Source organism: Parasteatoda tepidariorum, chromosome 8, assembly GCF_982258835.1.
Source record: "Parasteatoda tepidariorum strain Cologne lab strain chromosome 8, Ptep-v5.0, whole genome shotgun sequence".
Lineage (NCBI taxonomy): Eukaryota > Metazoa > Arthropoda > Arachnida > Araneae > Theridiidae > Parasteatoda > Parasteatoda tepidariorum.
Window position 1 is genome coordinate 62,537,676 of NC_141762.1, and position 19,973 is coordinate 62,557,648.

A 19,973-nucleotide genomic window follows, 5' to 3' on the forward strand; every position below is an offset into this window, starting at 1 on the left:
GGAATCGTTCAAATATAATGTAAGCACTTGCTGACAAGCAAAGGCGAACATCAACAGTATTATGGCTTGTAACGTATTTTGTTTATTTGCCAATACCTTAACTAATTATTGAAATAAAAAGACAGAACTAATTATTACCAGTAATGGCTTTTTAACGTATAATTATAAGCTTACATTTGGTGGGAGAAAAATCTATTTCTAATTTCTTTGCACTCAACTGAATTAATTTTTTTAATGGTATGTGTGTGTGGGTGCATGCGTTATAATTACGAGCCAAAAAGGTAAACTGCAAGAGATGTAAGCTCTTTTTTTGTAAATCAAATGAACAGATACAAGCAGAGTTAAAGATACAAGGTAGTAGTAACACAAAAATAAAGATACAAGCACGGTAGTTTCATCCTTGCAATTATGGTAATAATGCCTGTTTAGCAAATTCCTCATCGCTTTCCAATGTTGTTGATTTATCCTTCTCTGAAATTTCAATAAGGAAAACATTTCTTGTCTTTCACATCAGCATATTGCTGAGCTATTGCCAATTGGTTCGTGAAAGTCATCAGATAGTTGTTTTAATTCTTGGACAGCATTTTCTGTTAATTTCACTTCTAAGCATTTACCTTCCTCTAAATCAAAGGATTTAACAGGAACTATTATTTTCTCAATTGTGTCCACGAAGGGAAGGCACTTGCCTTCTGGTTCAGGAAACTCTTCAGATGATAATTTCTCTGCGAATTGTTTTACAAATTCTTCAGCAACACGTAGAAACGTTTCACGGCTCTCTGCGTACAATTCAGTTACTTCAGAGAAACGAAAGTGATCAGTATCAGGCTCACTAAGAAGTCTGCGAAGAGCTTGGAAGACGTCAATCATCTTTCTTGTGCTGTTCCATTCGGTGCAGGTTTCACGCATATCAACTTCTCCGGAATCGGTAACGTTCGGGTGATATATTTTAGTTCGGAAATATATTTTTGGGGGTGCATGAGGATACTCAGGGGGGATGTTGACTTCGAACCTAAAGGCACCTTTGTTGTATGGAGCGCAATCGGGCACCAGAAGTCCATTCCATTTCCAAATATCATTTACGCGTATTTTCTCAAAACACTTCATATTTGCTGCTTTTATTTCTTCGAGTTCTATTCGCAGTCTATTAGCGATTTTACCCACTTCTTTGGGTATTGGTCTATCGGTATCATCAGGTCTTCTCTCAGAGAAATTTTTTGTCATTTCTATTGCTTTTTCAATAAATTCCTCCTCACTTTCTACACTGATATAATATGGTTTATTGACAACGCCTATGAGACATCGAAAAACCTGTTCCATTTGTGTTAAAGGGCTCCAATACTTACTTAAAATTTCCAAATGGATATATCCTTCCTCATCAACTTTCGGATGATAAATCTTTGTATGAAATAATATTTTTGGTGATTTGAAAGGATAGTCATCCGAAATGATCATTTCAATTCGAAAGGCACCCTTGTCATAAGGTGAACAATGAGGCACAATAAATACATGCCACTTCCAGACATTATCAACTTGAATATCATAAATATCCTTCATATTTGCAGTTCGAACATCTTCGAGCTCTGACCACAAGCGTTTCTCCAGCCTAGATCTTCTATTTTCAACAGCCATTTTTTGTTCTGAATGAAATGGATAACAGCAAGACTGAAATTAAAAATGTTGAATTAGCTAAAATTTGATACCTTAAATTTAATGTAGGCATTGAACAAAGGTTATTATGGAGATTTTTAATATTATTAATAGTTAATACTAATTTAAAAATAAGTCGCACAACAAGTAAGCTGACAAATATTATTTTTATAGCTATCGTTTCAAAACGATTCATCTATTAGGCAAACTATTTTTTATTATTAAATATATACTGAAAATACTTTGAACTTATTTATAAAAAGGAACGAATGAAGAAACACTCGCACTTTATGCTACAAATTCTCTAAGTATTAACGCATCATTTTAATTCATTCCTCTGTGAGCTAAACACTTACATTCTTCAATCTTATTAAATTCAGCGCCCAGTTTCTTATTAAACTTAGCGTTCTAGAAGATGCTCACCACCTTCTTGCTACTTGAGTAGATATTTAAAATCATATAATAATAAAATTCAAATAAGGTAATCACTAATTACTACACTTGAGCCGCGGTGCTCGAGGAATGGAGCGTTTACCTTTGAATAAAGTAAACCGGGTTTGAATCCCAGTAATGGCAGGTTGATATGAATTCCACACCCGGCTCGCACCAATCACAGTGCTGACGTAAAAAAAATCCTCAGTGGTAGACGGATCATGTGTTAGAGTCCCCGTTGCCGTCAGTCTAATCGTGAGGGATTTCGTGGTTTTCCCCTCCACGTAATGCAAATGCGGATTAGTTTTATCCCCGAAGACAAATTTTCCCAATACTTGATCCTGGAGTTCTCTTGTCTTCTGGATTGGGTTCAAAATTACAAGGGTACGGAGTAGAATATTAGTTGTCACAAACTGAAAAATGGCTCAGCTGTTCAATGACGGTAATAAAAAACATGACCACACTGTTCCTAGATGGAATAATGAGGAGTGGGATCATCAATATATTCCGTCACTACTTCCAATAAGAAACAGTGGTGTACTGCATTTTCTGGGAAAACTTTAGATGCGCTTTCCCCCAAAGCATATCATTCAAACTGATGTTCATTTCTAAGTTCCCCTAATACGGATATCACAGGAGAAAAAAACATGAGCCACCGTAAGCGTAACCTCCACTTTATCCTCAACTCTAGGGGTGATTTCGCGTTAGGGTTAGCCGGTAGGGAGCAGCCGGTAGGGAGTAGTCGGTAGGGAGTAGTCGGTAGGGAGTAGCCGGTAGGGAGTAGCCGGTAGGGAGTAGCCGGTACGGTTCCTTAATTACACGAACAGTTGTATAACGAGCTACCATTTTTTATTTTTTATCCTAATATTTCGCTAATATTTTTTTTCGTCTGATGCTATTATCTCATAGTTTTTTAATACTGTTCGCAAATTTAGGAAAAGGAAATCCCAGACGTTGTAAATCATTTATTGATATCCATTTGATTTCGTGCATTTCATTATAATCTTTATTCTACTACAAATAAGAATTCTTTTCAATTCACTTGCACTTTAGTGGAGCCGCATAGTATAAAAATGTCTATCACGGATATGGAAATGATTTTAAAATACAGGAGTATTACATATTCAAATCCTAAAGGTAAAATAGGTGAAAGAAGATAGATTTAAGTGACTTCTTTCTAATATTGTAAAAACTAATATTGTAATATTATATTGATTGACTAATATTGTAAAAGTTATTCATGCTTCATCTATAAAAAGTAGTTTTTTTTACTTATACCTATCATATAATTAATTACACTTATTTACGAATCTAACGTTGCTATCTAGGGAAGTGAGGTATGCTTATCTTTATCTTTACTTCTTATGGTTATCTTACCTATGAGTATCTTTACACTACATCGAATGAACCCAATTGTCTGATTTAGCAGTTTATCAGTTACAAAAGTTATTAAAGGTTTCAAAGAAAAGCAGAAAAGTAAAGGTACAATGTAAGAAAAAAAAATTTCATAGCAATTTACGCAGCTGACATTGTTATCTAGACAATTGAGATATTGCTTCAAATGTAATTTTTCACGCTAAATCCAATAAAATCAAAATTAAACCCTCAAACTAATAGTTTAGAAGAAACGATGGATTCATGCACGAAATATACAAATTTTGACATATGTTTTACTCATAAAATACTTATAACATCAAAATTATTAGATCTATCAAATCAATTTTGCATTTTAAAATTTAGTCTAAAAGATACTCAAAACATAACGCCAGACTTGTCATTATAACAATGTCTTATCGTCATATAATTATTGTCATATAATTAATTCTATTTTATTATCATATAATTAATTAATTGATATAACATTAATTATAATTATAATCAAAAAGATCACTTTCTTTCACCATTTTTTGAAAAAGAAATTATATTCAAATACTAGAGGCTTGATTTTGATTAACTAAATGTCATACTTATAGTTTATCATAAGAAAATTTAAAGCATTCATTATTGAAATTATATAACCTAATTAAAAATTACAGGACTTATTTTAGGACAAATTTATCATAACATGCAATACATAAATTCAAACTAAAAATAACTAAAAATAATATTTCTTTAGGAGCACTCTTTTTATGTACTCTATTAATTTGTTATTGGTTTTTAAAGTGTTTTGTATCTTGAATAACACAAGACTCAATTTAAAAAATAAAACATTTGACATTAAGAACATTTGGGACATTGTTCATTTACATTTTCATTTTTTTTCTTAATTCCAAACATAAAAAGAATGTTACATCTGTTTCCTTCTATAACAGACATTCAGGGTTCCAAAAAAATATCTGAGATAAAAGAAAAAGAAATTGATAGCATGATAAATTATTATCAACAACATTATTAGAATAACTATTAGTTTGAAATTAGTTAAGTCTTCAGGTATCCTTCAAAAACCTTTTTTAGGTCTGATAAATATTTTGATTATAGTTCTGGGATTATTTGATACACAAAGAAATATGGAAAGTGCAATTAATTTTGGAGTTTTTATGATTGGACTGAAATTTATTTGCTTTAGAAAACATACATTATATTTTTAAATCTTATTTTTTTATTGAAAATAAATCTATAATGAAAAATAAGTAGGAAAAACTTACATACTTGCTCCCGTTCTTGAAGAATAAAGTATCAATAGATAAATGTATGTTAACTTTGAATAATAATAAACTAAATATTATGCAAACCATCATACACCAAAACAAGCAAGGGATGAATATAAAAACAGATAAGAAAATAAAAAGGAAAAGGATTATGGAATATAGGAGAGTAGAGATTGCGGAATTTATATTTTTGAAAATTACTTCTCATATATTACATTACTACCGTTTTTTAAAAATTCCTGAATAATTGCCATAAAATGAAATAACTTTGTGGGAGACAAGGTAAGGATTAGCTACACAAGTTTTCTGAGTTTTCTAACTTGTTACCGTTTTAAAATAATTTTTTTCAAAAACTAAAAGAATATTAAGGGGAAAAATAAAATAATTATTTCACAAGTAAAATAAATTGTAATTTTTTTTCAAGTAATAAAACACATGCTTTTACAGTCAACAGAAATAAGGATTAAAATTTAAAAATAATGAAATACAATTTCTATTATAGTATTTTATATGTTAGAATAATGCATCAAAGTCTTGCGAGTTGCTTGGTGAACATTATAATGCGAAACTTTTCGCCAGGCGAAATCATTATTTTTATTAAAATAGAAATTATTTCAGTCTAAACTAATAAAATCTTTACTTGGAAAAAATAATCATATATTTTAGTTTTATTAGTTTTGAACAAATAAATATTAAAAAAAAAACAGCAACATTGAACTGGAAAATAGTTTACTGCACATTGAAAAGGATAAACGGATGAAATTTTTAATCGCTGAAACGGAGCAGCCTTGCAGTTTAAAAATAACATTTCCTTTCAAATTAAAGCATTAAAAGTACTTTCATAGGATGAGATGACCATCTCAATGCAGTTGGTGCATCATAACAACTACCTGCACATAATTTTAGTGGCGGTAAGTTCAGCGAACTATTTGCTAGATAAATTTTCTTTTAGAATATTTATTCGTTTCAGACTAATAAAATTAAAACTTATTATAATTTGTTCCATTAAAAGTTTTGATTACTTTAGATAGAATTTCTACTTTTACACATGGCGAAAATATTCGCCAAGTATAAAGTAGAATTATTATTATTACTTGCATTATTATAACATATAAAATATAATAGAGATAGTATTTCTTAATTTTTTAATTTTATCTTTATTTCTGTTTATTGTAAAAGCATATGTTTGATTGTTTGAAAAAATTATTTTAAATATTTTTTTATTTATAAAAAATTATTTTATTCTTCCCTAAGAATTCCTTTAATTTTTGAAAAGCTTATTTTAAAACAAATTTGAAAACTCAGAAAACATGTGTGGAAAATATTTACCTTGTCTCTCACAAAGGTAATTATTGAAATTTTACGGTACATATTGAAAAGTTTTTTTTTTAAAAAAAAGTAGTAATATAATATATGAGAAGTAATTTTTAAAAAATAAAAATTCCACAGTCCCAACTGCCCTTTATTCCACATTCCCTTTCCTTTTGATTTTCTAATCTGTTTCTACATTCATCCCCTCTTCGTTTTAGTGTATGATGATTTGCATGATATTTTGTATTATTATTATTCAAAATTATCTTATATTTAGTTTTTACTTTTCTACAATGGTAGTAAATATATAAGTTTACCTTACTAATTCTTAAAAATAGTTTCATTTTCAATGGAATGAAAAATATTTTATATATACAATTTCGTTTTCTTTTTTAAATTTCAGTCCAAACATCAAAACAACAAAACCAAATATACCTCCCATCTTTCATCAGAGTATAGAATAATTTTAGAACTATAATTAAAATATTTATCAAACTTAAAATAAGTTTCTGAGAGATACCTGAAGGCTTAACTGATTTAAAATCATTAGTATTTAATCTTCCTAATTCTAATAATCTGTCGGTAAAATTTTATCATGAAAGTGATTTTCTTTTAGTTCAGATATTTTGTGGACTCCTGCAAAGTTTGTCTGGTGTAGGAGGGAGGAGATGTGATATTGTTTTTATGATTGAAATTTTAAAAAAAATTTCTAATGTAAGCTAATAATGTTCTAAATGTTACACTTGATATTAAATGTTGTATTTTTTCAATTGACTCTTGTATTATTTATAATTCAAAAGCTTAAAGCCTATAGCAAAAATAATAGGGTACATAAAAAGTGTGCTCTTAATAAAATATTGTTTTTTTTCTAATTATTAATAAATTTAAATTTATAGTATATGTTACAATAAATTTGTCCTAAAAATTTTTTTATTTAATTTATATTATACTAATAATGAATCTTTTAAATTTTACAATAATAAATTGTAAGTATAACATTGAATTCATGAAAACCAATCTTCTTGTATTTAAAAAAAATTTTAAAAATTCTTATTTCGTATAGATATAAAAGTGATATTCCTGATAATAATTACAGTTGTAATGTAAATGAATTTTATAACAATGAAATTTTGAGACATTGTTGTACAGACAAGTCAGGCATTATTTATTATGCAGTTTTTAGGGTAAAATTTTAAAAAAATCAGAATTGATTTAATAGATCTAATAGTTTTGATGTTATACATATTTTCTGAGTAAAAGGTAAGTCAAAAATTGCATATTTCTTACATTAAAGCCTCATTTGAATTATTATTTCAAAGTACAAATTTATAGGATTAAGCGTAAAAAATTAAATTTGAAAAAATGCCTCACTTGTCTAGATAGTAATAACAGTTGCATAAAGCTGTATAGGTCATAAAATTGTACTTGAATACACATGAAACCCTTATAAAGTTTCGAACTTCTAAGCCATTAGATCAGACACCTTGATTTTATTCTCACTCGATTTAGCGTGGTGATAAATATATGTAACGATACCTCACTTGCCTAGTTAGCAATGTTAGATACGTAAATAGGTATAAATAAAAAGCTATACTATTATACATAAAGTATAAATAACTCCTATAATATTAGTCTCTCGATTCAACGTAAGAAAATCTTAAAAATACTAGATAGTATTTAAGTCTATCCTCCCTTATCCTTTTAGAAAGGCAACATGAAATTCATTGATATCTTATCATCATTTTTAAATTATGAGCTAGAAATGATAATCCTTTTTATACCATGCCTTCCCACTAATGTGGAAGTGAAGTGATCAGAATTTTTATTAGCAGCTGAATAAAGATTTTTAAAATGCACAAAATTAAACTGATATCAATTCTAAAGAGTCTGTGATTTTCTTTTCCTCACTTTACAAAAATCGTTGAGAAATAATGAGATAATAGCATCACATGAAAAAAGCTAAAATATGAGCCAAATGTCAATATAAACAGTAAAAAATTGTGAACTTTTTGTGAGTAACCGTTCGGGCAATTAAGCAACCCTATCGGCATCTGCGAAAGTGCTTTTAGTGCCTACTTGTTCTGATGTATTTCTTGCAAAAATACTAAATCCTATTGTAGAAACTCTTTCACTGTACATAACATAAAAAACAATTGGAAAAGTAATGCAATTAACCACTAAATAAATAAATTTTTCATTTTAAAAATCTATTTAAAAAATTGATGTTTTGCACTTGAATTGATATAAATAATTCATTTCATGACCTAAAACATTACTTTTTTTCGTAATTCTAAAAAAGAATAGGTAAATTTTGCAAAAGTAATTGGATCTTATAACTATCAGTAAAGCATTACTAAATATATAAAATATTAATTAAATATCTAATATTTAATAATATATAATAATTCAATATATAAAATATCATTAATTTGTAGATGCAAATGATATTCTTATAAAATTTATTAATAATCAGGTAATTTTACGGTGCTAGGCATATAAAAAAAAACTTAAGTTTGGAAAACGAATTTGTTTTCGCACTACGTTTCATTGACATTATCAAAAACTAGTGTAGTGCTGTCATCTTTAGAATTTTGATTATGCTAAATATATTTTGATAACGATATTATATTAAAAAATATAATTAGTTTTTTTATTGTTTAATTCAATCATGTTTCACAGGATTTTGCAATTTAATTACCTTTTATTTTAAATGTAGGTAATCCTTTTTCCTCGGTTTTTCCTCTTTAAAACATAGAGAAATGTTCTTAGTTTAACATATTTAATGATAGAAACAAATTTAAGAAGTTTTCTTTTTTATTTTAGTATAATCTACTACTTTTATAAGGAGCAAACTTCTTTCAACTTTTAAATTTTTATTTAAGGAAAATTTCAGTCTTTTTCATTTTAAGAATATTTTAATTAGAAATTTTTATAATTATCTAGTGATTGGTTGTTAGACTTAACTAATATAATTGTATAATTCTTTATTCTAAATATTTTAAAAAGTTAACAATTTCAAATTCATTAAGCTTATTTTTTTTAGTTTAGTTTGAAAATATAAAAGATCTGTGAATTCGCTGCAGATTTAATAAGAGCTAAAATTGACCCGTGTACCGAGTCAAGTTGAACAGTATGAATCTAGTCAAGAAGTACGATAATATGAATCAATTATGCAACATAGTTCATAAAAATGTCTATACGCTAAGCATAACATTTTGTTTATTTATTCATTCATTATTATTTTTTTGGGGAAAAGTTTACCTAAGTTAGACAAAATATCATACGTTTTATCATTGAGGATATTATAGTATTGAGGAATACTACAGATAAGAACTCACATGAAGTGAAAAAAAATACTTTAATGTATTCGGGGAATATTGAGAAATTATAGAATGCCTTAATCTTGGTGTTTGTAGTCTTAAAATTTGGTTCTTTTAAAAAATAAAAGTAAAGAAAAAAACAAATCAAAAGTTTTGATTATTATTAGTTTTTGCGAAAGATTAAGATCAATGTTGGTTCCCAAAGTAAGGAAGGAATTTTACAAAAATGTAATTTTCTCCTCTTTTTAAGTGTATTTCCAAACAATATTCTAACCATGCGATGTTGGGGAAACTTAATTTGTTTCATAAATTATAAAGACGGAAAGAGTTTAGTTCTCAGAAATAGACACACATTCTCAAGGCTAGTCAAACTAAAAAATAAAACAGATTTTTAGAACGGAAATTAAAACAGATTTATAGCAGAAAACATAAAGCTCTCAACTAAAATAATGGAAAATAAATAAAACTGGAAAATAAAACTGAAAAGACCACGGGATCCAAGATAAGCAAATCAGGGCAGAGTACACTCCTAAGCGCCATGGAGATGAGCTGAAGAATTCTAATTTTTCAGTAGGGAATCGACATTCATTTAAAGGAAGTTAGATTCGAGAGCATCAAGATGAGCTTTATGTGACAGAGGTCGAAATAATTTTGGCATTATAGGTAATTAAACTTTGCCTAAGATTCCAACATTATGCGGCAATCGTTGGCGGACAAATGTATCATATCCCTTTAATCTAAATTTTAAAGCAATTTTTCTTCCCGAGTTACAGAACACGTTATAGGATAAATGCCTATGATATTCAATACTGATAGGATCTTTAAAGGACTTAAATTTAATTAACTGACCTGAAGAAAACATTAAGACCCAAACAGAATAGCAATTTTACAGCAAACGGATTTGGAAAACGGCATATTAATAAGTGCACTGTAAGGATTAGAAGAAGGAGGAGCGTTTTTGTCTAGTGAGGATGGTTGACTGAATGTAAACAATAAAAAAATTTCTAAGAATCGGAAATTCAGAAAACTTCCCTATGTATCCCTCCGCCTATGTTTTGCTTACGAGGCGATATGTGAACAGGCTTAATATTCTAGGAAGCTTTATTAATGTGATTTGTGCTTAAATTTGCGCGTAATTTTATTATTCGTAAGAGTTTTGTGTATTTTATAAATTCTAACAGGCCGTGAGCCCAAAAACAATTTGACAAAATTTATATCACAGCATAAATAAAGTGTAAGGTTAGTCATGTTTTGAGTGTTATTCTTCATTTGGCTATATTAGTGCAAAATAGCACCGTTGGTTATTTTTTGGGTAGCATCACTGCAACCTTGCGGAGTCTTCCAAATTCAGCTGTTGTTTATTTCGTCACTAACAAGTAATATTGTAAACACTATAAGCATAATAATATCGCATGATGCGATTTTTCAAGCTAATAATTACTTAATGAACTAAAAATAATTCTGCCAATAAAACTTCAAAACATCGTTGTTTCCTTAGCTCTGATGCAGGTCCATGATTTGTAATTGTCCTCAATCAGCTTTATAAATCTAATGCGAGATGACCTTTAAAGTTTGACTATTTAGTCAAAACAGAAGTTTTACGATATAAATTCGTATGCTTAAATTTTGAAACTTTAAATATTTTCACTGATCTTTTTCAGCCACTTTTTTACTCCATATATTTAAATTAACTGAAAAGCACTAAATTCATTTTGAACAATTAATTAAAGTCCTAACAAAAAATAGTTGGTTTATGCAGTTTATAACAATAATCGGATTCCTGTAATCAACCATTTTTCTCCTCGATAAATACGCACCAGTACCAAAACAAAATTTAAAAGAAGAATAAATTTGAATGTTTAATTATACTTTCTTCACATAAACTAGATTTCGTAAGTATGTAATATTATTATATGATCGATTGTACCAGTAAAATGATAAATTTTGCAGATCCTCCCTTCGAACTAAATAGAACTACGAGCTATGAAAGAATGAACTGAGCTCCAAAAGAATATCAGCAATTTCGTCTTCTATTTTGTACAGAATTTTTCATAAATTCGAGTTAAAAGTGTTACTTAAGTATACATACCTTTTAAAGTTTCCTAAAACAATTACAGGTACTCGTCTAATTGCAGACGATTCCTAATTTACAGAGAGAGAACGCTTACTTGCTTAGATAAAATTATTATCTGCTTTGTAATGACGCATGACTTTGAATTACGTCAAATCTCTCACTATTATGACAGATTATCTCTCAAATATTATGATACTTTCACTTTCAAATGCAGCTTTTTTATGCACGCATATATTTTCTTAAATATTGTCAAGTGATTAAAATTGTAGTTTTTGAAGTTTGTTTATTAATAAGTCATAGCTGTTGAATAATTTATTAACATAATAGATCATGTCTTGCTTTTTTTAAGAATAATTTAAAATTAGAAGGGGAAAAAATATAGTTTTTTTCTCCACAAGCAAACGTTTCTAAAAAGTATCGTTCTTTTACTCGTTTTCAAACTTTTCTTATTTGATTTTGATACATATAATTTTACTTGGATACTTATGGCATGTTTATAAAGCATTACTATCTGGAATCTGTATAAAATGGATCTAGTCTTACCCCAATTTCCTCAAAATTTATCAAAAGATGTCGGTATAGTACTTAAATCTAGAACTTTTCTCGCATTCAATGATGGAGTTTTAATAAAGGGCGTATGGGCTGGTGAAATTTGGTATTATCTAATATGGTTTACGTCCGCATTGGGAGCAAGTACATTTCTCTGCGGAAATGCAACAAAATGAATGGTTAATACATTGTTGAAGCTATGCTGATGCTTTCAAGGTTTAAATTCTAGCTATTTCTGAACTTCTCCATTAAAATTTAGTCTATGTTAAACTTTTGCTAATCTTTGCAAGGAATTTTTAACGAGATTAAACTTTTGCCAATCTTAACTATCATTAAAATCTTGTCTACGCTGAACAAATGCTTATGTATGTCATAAGAAAAATCCTATTGATGTTGAGCCTCTGCTAATCTTAACCATAATTAAGATGGTGCTGATGTTGACTTTTATCGATAACATTTCTGGTACATTGCATTTTCCAACAAAAAAATTTTACAATGTTATGGGGGTTCCTGGTCTACAGATCAGGTTAAAAGCACATTTTTAACTTTTTTTTTGAGAAATAAAACTCTACGTTATATAATGGTTTCCTTCATGGTTTATTTTATCACCTTTTAGTTACGTATCAAACTTTTTCTAGCACAAATTATTTATAAATTAAGATAGAAAAATTATGGCAAAGATTACAGTGTCAATGTTGTACTTTGGACTGGTTTAAGGTGGGCAAAAGATGCAATGTTAGACTTACTGACTTACAGTATGTAAATTTCAAGCCCTAAGTAAATCTATTAAGTTTTAATAAAATATTGTTTATTTTTGCTTTTATGGTTTATTTAATTTGTTTTAGCTAATTCCTCATTAAAACTCATTCTTAGTGAACGACTGATTAAGAATAAGTTTTAATTCTATGAACTTCAATCAACTAACATGTCTTGAAACAGAAGTCAATCTAGGGGGAAATTTTGTCAGCTTACAAACCTTTAACGAAATTTAGATTCCTACTTCTGAATTTAGAATACTTCTGCTTCTTGAAAACGTACACTTCTCAAAATTCTAATGCCTGAAAACAAATACTTCGCAAAACTCAATTATGATCTGTCAGATCTTAAAATGGATTTTGTTACAACTCAAAAGTAATTTACGGCAACGTAAAAATGCGTTGTTTTTTTGTAAATTATGGCAAAATACAGTCAATTTTGCCATAATTAACAAAATATAGTCAATTTTATTAAAACATTTAAATATAAATCTCAAATAAAGCTTATTCAAGCTGCAATATACATCTATACTATATGTATTCCCAAATATAATTTGCTTACTATGCACATTATCACAATACGTGCATAAAACAGTCCCTAGCTTTTACTCTATGCTGTCGTCTGCAAACGCATTCAAGGGGATACTATTCCAAATTATAGCATTCTTTTTATTTTAAACCTATTGATTGAGTGTTTTGTTTTCATGTTGAAGAACAAAAAATCAATGCAAGTATGTCATGGCGAAGAATAAAATAGGAGGAAAATGTCTCCTGCTATGACGTAGGGAGGTACTTTATTTACGTCGCACTAGAGCTGTACAACCGACTATTCGCGATGGTCTGGGAAGCAGCCCTGACGATGATTCCAAGACATGCCATCTGAAGACATCATCTGCAGAAGGAATGGCTTCCCTTATTTGGTAGCCCGATGACCTGCTCACGAAGTCGAAAACTTTACTGTAGAACAGTTTCACGAGGACTAATAGCGCTCACCCTCGGTCCCTATGCAGGCAGATCAAAGTGGTCACCCTCCACTGCGGTACTTGCTAAGACGCAAAATCTCAATTATATGCATTTTTCAGAAGCAATAACGAATTTGTAAGTCAATAAGAGCTGAACTAAGCTACTTCGAACACCGAATCTAAAATACCATATAATTAAGTGGACGCTATTACGTCTCATTTTTTGAACACGGTGGATCTCAATTTCTGTTCAACAAATCATCTTCACACAATTAGTAGTAAATTCAAAAACAGGCATGAAGCTTCAAAAATGAACGTTTTTTTTTTTTTTTGTCGAGGGACAAAACGACACCTTTTTGGCTGTTTTAGGAATTTCCTTGATTTCATTTTAATAATTAACACAAACGCATGAAAGTTTGATACAGATTAATTATAAACAATTTAGAAAAAGTTTTTAAAGAATGTGAGATAGGAAGCGCACTCGCATCTTCAAAAACAACATATAAAATGGCAAAAAATGCTCAAAAGTATTCCAACGGCATTTCTGGTGTTAATTTTTGCGCATGCACCACGTGCGATTTAATATTGATTAGAATTATTGCATTTTTGTAAGATGCCTAGCATTTTACGAAAGTTCATAAGTTCAGCATTCTTTTAGGCAAGATCAGATTTTTTGTCTTTGATCTTCGAGCATGCCAACTTCACGATGCCTTCGATGAGTAAATTAATCTTGAAACTTGATTAGATATATAATTAAAACTGAAGCGACAATCTACGAAATTACAGGGGAGGCACAATGTGGCAAAATATGGTTACATTCTGCTTCCAATGCAAAACCGCGAAAAGGATATAGGAGCTCGTTTCCAGTTTAGTAGACAGATACAAGTGCTCCCTTAGTCGGGCATGTAGCTACAAGATACTAATCCCCAGAGCGAAACCCGGAGAGGTCTGTCGTTTCGTATACACATTAAAAATTCTAATTATTAGCGATTTCTTCTTTCTTTTTGCAGAACTAAAACATTTTTTTACACTCAAGAAAATTTAAAATAAAATTTTAATTTGTCATTCTGAATATTCAATTCTTTGTAAAGAAGGCATCACATCATTGTGAAAAGTTTCTGCAGATATTAGGAGTTAGGACATTTTTTTAAATTTTTTATTTCCATTGAGCTGTACAATCGGTCTTGCCGATGAGCAGACCTAGTGCGTTCTCCAGAGGTGGTATCCACTCTTTCAGGACCACCATAATGGGTGAGATACCGTTGGTCATGTTAATTTAGACGTATAGTTTCTGCCACACTAGATGGCAGCACCGAGACTCTATTTGGATGCTAAAGTGCACTAGGAATTTGATTTTGCCGGAAATGCCAAGAGCCAATAAGGCACACCAGGGATCTTTTACATGCCGCATAATCATACAACATGGACGTAGAGGATTTTCCGCATCCCGAAAATCCGGTGTCTGGGTCGGGGATCGATCTCTACTTATACAGATAAGGTCTATATTTTACTTTTATATTTACGAATAATTTTTCAATTTCGTACTGTTTATCATTTCAATATAAATAAACATGAAACCAAGCCGCAAAGTTATGGACAAACTGTTTCTGGACCTAATTGGGCTGTTAATATTCCCTTTTTAATTGAAGAAAACGACATTTTTTCTTAATATATAAAATGACCTATAAAGTCATTTTATAATAACTTAGTTGGACAGGTATATGGTTATAACGTACTTGACTCCACGTGAAGCCGAAGAATCATAGACAAATTAAGGGCTGCACAATCCGGCATAATATGGTTCCATTTTGCTCCCTAAGAAAATGAATAAGAAACAAACCGATGACCGTGTTCCCATAGTAAGCTATGAAGCGTTGGCTTGCTAATAATAAGAGCGCGATTTTAAACTGAGGGGCGCTCTGCAATAAAATATGTAAATAAAAAGGCTAATCATTAGCTTTCGCTTGACACGGAATTAAAAATATTTTTAACCTTTTTTTAAGGAATGATAATATAAATCAAATATTTTAAATTATCGCTCTCAACATTTGTCTTTTTAAAAAAGCATCGAGTATTTAAGAATATTTTTTGAAGATCTCTAGTATTTTTTGCATAAAACTAAAGACCTATATTTTGATTTAATAATCTATAATTTTTCAACTTTGTTCAGTTTGTTAATTCAATTAAAGTAAATGCAAGGCCCAGCCTCAAAATTATATACGTGTTACTTTGGACTCAAAGTGGCCTGATTATAATACGAGACATTCCCTTTTCAATCGAATGCCGCATCTTCTAAATATAGAGCCAAGATGGCTTAGGGGAAAGAGCGTTCGTCTTCCACTGAGGTGTACCGGGTCCGAATCTCAGCGATTGCTGGTCGATACGGATTCCGCATCCGGTAACCCGGTACCCGGAGTAACCCGGAAGAAGTTCCCAGATTTAGCACTTCCAAGAACTTCCCTGATTCAAAGCTTCAATGAACTTCAGCGATAGCTTAATTACAATTTAAAGTAAACTTAATTTATTTAATTTTTCCCGTAATTAAAACAGTAGATTTTACATGTATTTGAGTTGATTGTATGTAGAGTTGTGTAAAATCATTTGAAAATAAATGCATTAAATAACTATTAAAATGTTAAATCATAAAATTTACTACCATTCCAAATATTCATATTAAAATTTTCAATTAAAAATATTTCGATAAATCGGTTGGTATAATTTAGAGTGTGATCCCTCGGTTTTACGCCACGCTGAAAAAAAATTTATCAAATTGTCAAAACTTAAACAAATAACGGCAGGATTATGTAATAGTCATGCTATACTTTACTAATCCTGCAATGTGCATTAAGATATAATTTATCTTAGTAGTTTATTGATGATTTTTTAAGCTTTTGTTCTGTTGTTTGTAGATTACAGATTTACCAAAATCACCAAGACTTTTTTTTTATTTATTGAAAAACATATATTTTCAATTAAATATTGGATACTAATTTTTTACTGATATTTCTATTTCACAAGTGAAAAAATGTAAACGTAAGAAACTTAAAAAATGTATTTTTAAAACATAAACGAATAAAACAAGATTATATTTGTTTAAATCACTACTGCTTGTAAAAGTCCATATCGTCTCCATCTAACATCCTTGTAGCCCAAAAAAGGATAACTTCTTTTGAATTAATAAACATTTCAGTGTTTATGTGTACATGCTCAAAAATTCTCAAGAACTTGGAAACTCTGAATAGAAAACTTGATCTTAGGATAAATCAGTTCATAAAATTGTTCAGCCCTGAAAATCATGATTTAAGAAACCTATTCGTATATTAAAATATTTATAAATTACTGCCCATTCTGAGATTTATTTCTATTGAACTTCAGAGCTCAGGTTTTTCCAAATTTACTTTTTTTTTGGTTCACCTAGGTCTATACTGGTGTATACTCATTTACAAATGAGCAGGGTAATTACTACTTGTACAAATATGGCATACGAAAGCACGCAAGATGCGTAAAATTGCGAACTCTCACAGTTTTAACTTTTATCTACTTTCGTTTTAGTGAACATACATTTCAGATTTGTGGTGTACCGTTACCCCTTTGGCTGTGATCTCAAAATTTAAATTTAGTAACGGTTACCCAGGGTATTTAGTAGACAAATATCTAATGAATTACAAAAAACTTTTAACATTTAATACTCATTTTTATTGCACCTCTAAATCTTCAAAAAACATATTTTCACACATTTCCAAATGCTAACATGGGAATAAACATTTATACATTAATTAAAACAAAAATGCAACCTTATAACTCTCAAGCATAACCTTCAATTTCTACAGTTCAAAAAAGACATTTATAAAATAAGAACTGCATTTAACATTACTAAAAACACAGACTTGGTTTATGATATCTACAAATCACACTTAAATACTGATTGTTCTCCTACACAAAAAAACACAACATAACAGTTCAGAATTTACGGTAAATGATTCCTCTGAAATGTTAACGAAATAAAATTTAAAGTTTTATAAGTACCCAAAAGAATTTACTGTTTGCTCTCTGGAACCGCCCACCGGAAAGGTAGATGAACTCATGGACAAACTCCTCGGCTAGGATCTCGAAATTTCTCCAGCTATTCTAATTTCAAGCGACTAAGGCATGTAGAAGGGGGACACCGGACGTCCAGCATAGATTCCCTCGGACTTGGCCTATCGTCTCGAGGATATCGGCTTTTGGCTAATCTCGGTAGTCCTTCCTGCTAGAGACTTCAGCTTAGCTTTCCCTAAGGTTACGATCCACCACTCCTTCAGCGGACAAACTCCGTATCCCCAGGATACTGGTCTGGTTAACTGCCTACTGCTGATTACTACTGCTACTGCTTTTAGCCACATTCATCGCTTCTCTTTTATCCTCCCTTCAACAAGGCGAAAGAATCTAGACTGACCTGTTTACCACGTCCAGAGTCATCCCGCATCCGGCGGACGTCAGAACCAAAAAAAAAAAAGGTCCCTGAGAAAAGCCGTCATAAATCCACCAATACCATATACAAGTTATAATACCATCCTCAATAAATATTAATAAATTTAGTTACATAGATTTCACCCCAAAAATCCCTTTTTAAAAGACTAATTCAAAATTTCTAAAAAAAAAATATTATTATGATTGAATTTACATTTTATCAGTGCCATCTACAGAAAAATAACCTATATTTAAAAGTATTGAAAAAAAACCTATAATAAATTTCAATTTATTACAGTGGCTGATAAATTTTTTACAATTTGCCTAATTTATTTCAGTGAAATGAACTAAAAAAATTTAAACTCAGTATTTTTTTACCCAAAAATTATGTGTGTTTATTTTAAAAAAGGGTGCATCGATTTACTGAAAAAAATACTTTGCTTTATTAGTTTTCAAACTAAAGGCATTTGTTTATTTACTATGATGCATCAAAAAAAAATTTAAAATAATGTTACCTTGTTTCCTGCAAATTGGTTAGATTTGCATGATTCGAACTGTGTAGCAAATTGGTTTCCTGATTTTGGAAATTTTTATCTTCACCGAAAAAGTGATTTGTCAAAACATTAACCGAAAGTTTATAACAATGCACTGTTGAATACAATACATATAATTTCAGATAATTCCATAACGAAAAAATTACTATTGATTAACTTCTATTATAATGAAGACGTATCTCAAGCAAGCCGTATGGTTTGGCGCAAAGCAAAATCATGCAAGAAGATATAAATGAAATTTATAATGACAGCTATATGTTTTTAGGAGAAAAAATAAGGATAGAATAAAAAAATAACCAATTATCATTACGAAATTATCAAAAGCTTTAAAAAAATAATTTTAAGTTTCAAATTAAAAGCCAAGCAAAACTCACGCAAATGTGTTTTTTCTACCACAATGCACTTTAATACTGCATATTTAAAAATCAATGTAATTATAATTCCAGTTTCGTTCTTAATAACATAGCTCTTGACCAGAGTCTAAAATATTGAAAATCTATAAAGCAACTATGTATCTCTAAAATGTTTTATTCAGATATTCAAGAAATTATTCGTGAAGTTTTTTTTTACATTGCTATTTCAATATGCTTTGAAACAGATATTTAATTTCATATCTTAGCCATCTTTACTGAAATTCAACGATAGTTAGTCAACTTTGGCAACCAGAACAATCATGTTTATAGGTTTTATTCAATTCATTCAATGATCAGTAATATCTATGCATTTGTAAAATAGAAATTTCTCTGGCATTCTGTTAAGAAATCTAAGTTTTTCTATTCTTATTTAGTTATGAATCATCCCTTAAGCCTACTTTAACTAGATTATCAACACCCATGCAAAGTGATTTCACATTTTCAGATTTAACTCTAAGCAACTCTTTTTTTTTCTAACCTAAAAAAGAACATTTTTATCAAAACATTTGGTTAGATTCCTGTTCAGTAAAGCTTCTGATCTAAGTCAGTAAATAATCTACTTCTATTTTTCTGCTTAAAAAAATAAAAAATCTCATTTTTTTTTAAACTCATATTGAAATTTTCCTCTTTACTTTAAAGATTATTTATACTCGGAATAACACTTTTAAATTTATTTGAAACAGTGAATATAAGGTTTATATAAGGTTAATATAACAGTCAATATAAGATCTAACAGCCGTTTTAAGGTTTAGCATCATACTTAGAGATTTATGACAGTACTTTACGAAAAAAAATGAATGGTTCAAATTGAGAAAGATTGTATTATCAATATTTTTATTGTACGTATACTTTTGAGTAA

The 19,973-nt window shown here is 29.6% G+C and overlaps 1 protein-coding gene across 2 annotated transcripts in view; it reads right to left on the bottom strand.

Moving 5' to 3' along the window:
• Positions 1–287: 287 nt before the first annotated feature.
• LOC107450504 (uncharacterized) overlaps positions 288–19,973 on the bottom strand; it is a 265,618-nt gene continuing 245,932 nt past the window's right edge. Inside the window, exons 2-3 of one of the 2 annotated variants that reach the window (XM_043056618.3) lie at positions 11,448–11,460; positions 288–1,662 (exon numbers count right to left, since the gene is read on the bottom strand). In XM_043056618.3, the coding sequence (XP_042912552.1) occupies positions 511–1,629 (1,119 nt within the window). In that variant the 5' untranslated portion in view covers positions 1,630–1,662; positions 11,448–11,460 and the 3' untranslated portion in view covers positions 288–510. The remainder of the gene's footprint in view (positions 1,663–11,447; positions 11,461–19,973) is intronic. The other variant, XM_087168982.1, reaches the window with a different exon arrangement.